At 45.0% G+C, this 6,097-nt stretch overlaps 1 protein-coding gene across 2 annotated transcripts; it reads right to left on the reverse strand.

Moving 5' to 3' along the window:
• Nucleotides 1-219: 219 nt before the first annotated feature.
• On the reverse strand, nucleotides 220-5,428 carry MCL1 (MCL1 apoptosis regulator, BCL2 family member). 2 transcript variants are annotated; one of them, XM_023213614.2, is made up of 3 exons: nucleotides 4,473-5,428; nucleotides 3,875-4,122; nucleotides 220-3,108 (listed from the first exon to the last, which is right to left on the reverse strand). In XM_023213614.2, exons 1-3 carry the CDS (start codon nucleotides 5,158-5,160, stop codon nucleotides 2,992-2,994), a joined length of 1,053 nt encoding a protein of 350 aa, XP_023069382.1. In that variant the 5' UTR covers nucleotides 5,161-5,428; the 3' UTR covers nucleotides 220-2,991. The 2 variants fall into 2 exon arrangements, with proteins under 2 accessions (XP_023069382.1, XP_023069383.1); XM_023213615.3 differs by lacking the exon at nucleotides 3,875-4,122 and having other exon boundaries at nucleotides 2,981-3,108.
• Nucleotides 5,429-6,097: the final 669 nt, after the last annotated feature.

Below are 6,097 nucleotides of genomic sequence, written 5' to 3' on the forward strand. Positions count from 1 at the left end.
AAAAAAAAATAAAATAAAATAAAAAAATAAATAAAAACCCAACACCTCTAATTTGAATTGAAGAAAGGAACTGTCCTTTGCTCTAAGGCAAATCAGCTTTGTGAGGCTTTTGCTTTGAATTCACCTATACATATTTGCTCAGCTGACTTCTCTAAAAGGTTTGCCTAAGAGGGGGACGGAAAAGAGGCGTCGATGAGAAAAGACCCATATCACACCCTGTATTTGAATAAAAGATTTATTTTCTTTCTCAGGAAAAACAGGAAGTTAGGGAAACACACTACATTTTACAACCAACATTAATTTGTAGTTGGTCCTTTTCCTGGCACAGCTATCAAAAGTACTAGCTGTTTAGCCAGAACCAAGGTGTTCACCCCCACAGAATGCACATGAACTAGAGGACTGCATGTTTTTCCCTGAGAGAAGCATAAGACAAACAGAAGTCAAAAAGTAGTCACTGAGAGCGCCATCCTTCTAAGCAGCCCCTCCCTTTCCCTTTTGGAGGATTTGCCTGAACTATGTAGCTGACAGTCAGCACTTAGACCACCTGCCTCTTCCTCTCCCTATAAACCCACCACTCCCCTCCTCCTTTTGCAAACCACTTGGGGTGCCCTAAGCCCAAAATATCAACTAAGATCCTTGTCTGTATTTCCACAGTCACACCTAATGAATTGGGAAGTGGGGCACCTAAAAACCAATTCACATCTATGCACTTGTTTCCACTGGATTTGGGAGACAGGCTGTTTTACTTACCGTAACTAGATCTTAAGATTAATACTAAAAACTACATAAAGTGCTTTTAGGTCCTTAGAGATACATGATATAAATACGTGGCTTATGATCAAGAACGATAAATACATAGGTAAAAATAGCTCTAGCAAAGTTGACATTATGGCTCTGAGATGGGCAGGCAGGGCAATTCTTCCCCATTACATTCTTAGTCATCTTATTCATGCCTATTTTTAAATGGAGTCCACAGACTAAAGGTCATGTTCAGAGACTGAAGCTTTCAAATGACCCTAGTTCCAATACAGACACTTTCTTCAGTTTATCAGTAGCTTTTAAACTGAGGTTTAACACAGCTCACCTCGTTCTGTAAATTTAAGTGAGCATACTCATATACAAAGGAAACTTTAGAGAAAGCCTCATAAGATGTTCCCTCCTCTGAAAATTCCTGAGGGGACTTTTGACACATTTTCCCCAAAAACAGGATAAAACAATAGTTGAAAAGATACCAGTCCAAGGAAAAGGGACTTCCTCCCATCCCTCAATGACTGTTAGTGTCACAGCACCCATGGTATTACCACCTGCTAACAGGATAAAGTTCATGAGAGGTGAAAGGTCTGTGGACTCTTGGCAGGGAGGGAGGGTCACTCAGGTTCCCAGCAGGGTTTCACAGTGCCAAAATCTAAAAGGGCTAGAAAGGGATGGCAGGGGAAAGCTGTAGGACTTGATATAAATATCTGTTGAGGGAGCAGAACAAGCAGCAATTTCAAGGTAAGTCTGATAGAACAAACATCAAGACTGAAATCCAAAGATGCCAATGCAAAAATCTGAAACAAAGTTTGGGAATCATTAATAGAAACAAAACAGTAAGTATTTGTTTTATTGACATACTAGGCTTAGACCTGTGTGTGTAACAAGCCTAATAATAGCACCATGGTTAGACTTGCTTGCTTTTCCAAGCCATCATTTTACAATTTATTAAGCAAACAAGGGATCAAATGTCTCTCCATCCACCTGATGTGATCTTTTTATATGCACACGGCTAACGAGTTCCATTCGGAACAGCTGAAAACCTTTTAGTAAAAGCTTTAAAGATGAGCTCATGAATTCAGTTTAAATTTCACCAGTTAAATTAGGTCAAATGGAAGGAACTCAAATTATGAGTATAGCCCATTATTTGTAAGTCATCAGTAACCTTAAAACTCCACTTAGAGCTAATTATTGAAAACTTGCATATAATGAAGTGAAAGAATTTCCATTCATCAACCTCTCAATCCCAGGTTTTCAAAGAAAAACCTATCTAAGGAATACTTACCAAAATCAGTTAAGAAAATTTAAACCTGCATAGTTTATCAGATTGGTTCCACTACAACCAGTTTGCATACAGTTACACATCAATTCGTTCTGTATACACTCTAGAACTGAACAAAGTTTAGCATAGAACAGCTGTAAGAGACAGGTTCCTAATTACGGAAGTTGCAAAGTTCAAAAGGGTATGAAAAAAACTAATGTAAATTCGATACTCTCATTGTTGCAAAGAAATAGAATTTCTGTAAAAATATATACAATTTTTACAAATACATTTACAAATTGTCTTAAGAATTGAGGATATCCATAGTCATAACTAATTACTGAGTCTTCCATCAAGTATTATTGGCCATAAACTAGGCTAATGAAGTAAGAATCATGGAAACCAAGCCAAAGTATAACAGGTATAAAAGTCCTGAACACTTGGACTTTCTATTTCAAGAAGTATACTGGGAAAGCTAATTATAGAGAGGAAAAGCTTCCCTTGTACAGTACTGAGGCTTACAGTCATAGTTCTATTCCTTGTAGCTTTTACACAGGTCACTGGCATTGTTAGTGCTTCTCTTAACACTACAGGAAATTAATGAATTCGGTGGGTAATCAATTCTATGACTTGCCTGACTACTGGCCACTTTCCTGTTCTCAACAAGGAAATTAAGTCTTTCCACCCTACCATCTTCACTAAATCTAAAAGTCCTCCTCCATAGCTTCCCAAATAAAGTTTGTTTGTTGCTGAAACTGAGCTTTGCTTCTTTCAGACAGTGACTCTTCAATCAATGGGGAGCACTTTTCCCATGTATTTATTCTTGTTAGCCATAATCCTCTTGCCACTTGCTTTTCTGGCTAGGTTGCTAGGGTGCACCTCTTGGAAGTTACAGCTTGGAGTCCAACTGCATAAACTGGTTTTGGTGGTTGGTGGTGGTGGTTGGTTAAAAGTCAACTATTGCACTTACAGTAAGGCTATCTTATTAGATATGCCAAACCAGCTCCTACTCCAGCAACACCTGCAAAAGCCAGCAGCACATTTCTGATGCCACCTTCTAGGTCCTCTACATGGAAGAACTCCACAAACCCATCCTACAAAACAAAAAAGAAAAGCACATTTTCAAGTACGGGTTTCTGCTCTCTCAACAACACTACTATCCAGAAAGAAGGTAAATTAAAATATCGAAGGATTCCCCCTAAAACAATAGTAAACCAATTATTATTCACCCCGGGGCAAAAAAAAAAAAAAAAAAGACATTTCTAAGTTCTTCAGTTTCTTAAGTGGGCACCCATGATAGTTAAACTTCATTTTACAGTACTATCTTGGTCATATTAGGATTTATCCAAACCAAAGGACTTCCAGAGTTCCCATGAGGTAAAAGACTACAACACTTATTCTCAAATCTCTACCACCTAATATTTCAGTAACACCTCAACTGTGAAGATCAGTTTTTCTCAACGTAGTTAAGTACATCCTGCATCAGATCTGGATTTCTGTTTAAAACGCAAGGTCCACCCCGTATCTTCTCACTTAAAACAGGGAGCGCCTTAGGAATGTATTTCAGCTATCCTCCCCTGGTGACTTATTTCTTCATGGTTTGAATCCACTGAAGAGTATTCAACTGAATTGGACCAAAAAATAGCCTAGAGAAAACCAAGATTTTTGATACAATTCGAGACCGCCATACCACTATCTCTAAGAATCCACTACTTAAATCATTATCAAATAAACAATGGTCCTTTAGAGCTTGCAAACAGCCGTGCGTCATAAAAACCTTTAGATATCCCCACCTCCCTAAAAAAATCCTTCATTCTACTTCCAACTCCAAGGCCCCTTTCATCCTTAAGGAAAACTTACCCAGCCTCTTTGTTTAACTAGCCAGTCCCGTTTTGTCCTTACGAGAATGTCTGTGATACTTTCTGCTAATGGTTCGATGCAACTTTCTTGGTTTATGGTCTTCAAGTGTTTAGCCACAAAGGCACCAAAAGAAATGAGAGTCACAATCCTGCCCCAGTTTGTTACGCCGTCGCTGAAAACATGGACCATCACTCGAGATAAAGATTTGACATCGTCTTCGTTTTTGATGTCCAGTTTCCGAAGCATGCCTGGGAAAGAAAAGCATGCAGGTCCTCACGGCCTCCTTTGTCTAAACCGGCGCAAGATTCGCCTGCCCACCCACGGCGGGAAAGTCGCTACCGGGATTTATAGAACTCAGGTCGACCCCACTTAGAAATGACATCCCACCCTTTCCGGTCTTTGAACAAGAGCTGCCATTTCCAAAAGAATCAAGATGGGCGGAAACAATGACTCAAGGCCAGAATATTCTGGTTTCACGAATAGGATGAGACACGTTTCAACACTGACTCGTTTCGGTTTCCACCCACCCTCGGCGGGTGAGTCCAGGGAGAGATGGAAAAAAGGGAGTGAGGCCTTGGCGATTAATGAACCCCCTTACCTTGGAAGGCCGTCTCGTGGTTGCGCTGCACGCCATCCCCCACCCGTCGTAAGGTCTCCAGAGCCTTCCTGCTGGTGGCCCCAGACCTGCCCATTGGCTTTGTGTCCTTGGCGCCGGTGGCCTGCTCCCGAAGGTACCGAGAGATAATTTCCAGCGACTGCCGGTACAACTCGTCCTCCTCCTCCTCTGCTGGCGGCGGCGTCGAGGGTAGTGACCCATCCGTACTGGAGCTATTACCAGATTCCCCGACCAACTCCAGCAGGGGCAGGACAGCCGGCCGCTTCCCGAGAAGCTCCGGCTCGTACCCGTCCAGCTCCTCTTCGGGCGACATGATGGCGTCGGCGGCCGGGGCTTCCATCTCCTCAAGCGGCGCCGCGCGGCGGGTGGGCGCAAAGAAAAGCAGCCTCGCGGGGGTCGCGGTGACGTCGGGGACCTCGGCGCCAATGGGCGGCGGCCGCGCGACCCTCCGGGCGTCTGGCGTGAGGGCGGCCGGGGGGCTTGCGCCGGCGCTTCCGCCAATCACCGTGCCGGCCTCCCCTCCCCCTATCTCTCGCCGGGCCGAGGCCTCCTTCTCCGTAGCCAAAAGCCGCCCTCCCGGAGGGGTTGCGCCGCCGCTGCCGGCCCCCAAGCCGGCCCCCCCACAGTAGAGGTTGAGTCCGATTACCGCGTTTCTTTTGAGGCCAAACATCGCCAGTCGTCGCCGCCGCCGCCGCCGCCTGGCAAGAAAACTGGGGAAGACCCCAACTCCTTACTGGAAGGAAGCGGAAGTGAGAAGTGGCGAGGAGCTCCTTGATCACGGTTTTAGGACGGCCAGTCCTACGGGGTGGCGTCAGCGAACTCTAATTTTTTTTTAAAAAGTATTCCCATAAAAGGGGAAAGGGGAGGCAGCTTCCGGAGGGTTGCGCACGGCACCTACCGGCTGCCGGGCCGGGGCGGGGTCGGGGCCTGAGCTGGGCCTTCCGGTCTTCGGAGGCTCTGGGTGTCGGTTACGTAACGGCGGCTCCGAGCGCCTGGGCTCTCGGGCTCGAGCTCTTTCCATGAGCACCTCGGGCCTTCTAGTGGCTACCTCTGTGCTTCCCTGAGACCTGATTCGCGTGCCCCTTTTACTGGTTTTCGCCAGAGCTTTTTTACCAAATCAAAATTTCAGCCATTGACTAACAGGGGTTGAAGGAAGAGGACCAGGAAGTTTAGTGATGGATAGGAACAAGAGTCTTAGATGATAGGGATAATTAAGGGGGCATAGTTGGAGACTTGTGGTTATTTTGCACAGCTCTCAGTTCAATGTTTGGAAATGAGGATGCTCCATGTACTACCCTAAAGAACCATTTATATAAGTGGACTAAGCTAAAACTGCCACGACTAAACTATTCCTGCCTCCCTGCTTGCTTCTTCCATCTCTGTTGCGTAGTCTTTGGCGCTATTTACATATAGGCCTTACTGCATTAGCAACCCGTCTGAGAGTCTTGACACCATTTTTGTTTGTTTTGAGACAGAGTCTAGCTCTGTTGCCCAGGCTGGAGTGCAGTGGCGTGATCTCGGCTTACTACAAGCTCCGCCTCCCACGTTCAGATGACTCTCGTACCTCAGCCTCCGGAGTAGCTGGGATTACAGGCGTGCGCCACCAC

This window comes from Piliocolobus tephrosceles, chromosome 1 (genome assembly GCF_002776525.5).
Source record: "Piliocolobus tephrosceles isolate RC106 chromosome 1, ASM277652v3, whole genome shotgun sequence".
Lineage (NCBI taxonomy): Eukaryota > Metazoa > Chordata > Mammalia > Primates > Cercopithecidae > Piliocolobus > Piliocolobus tephrosceles.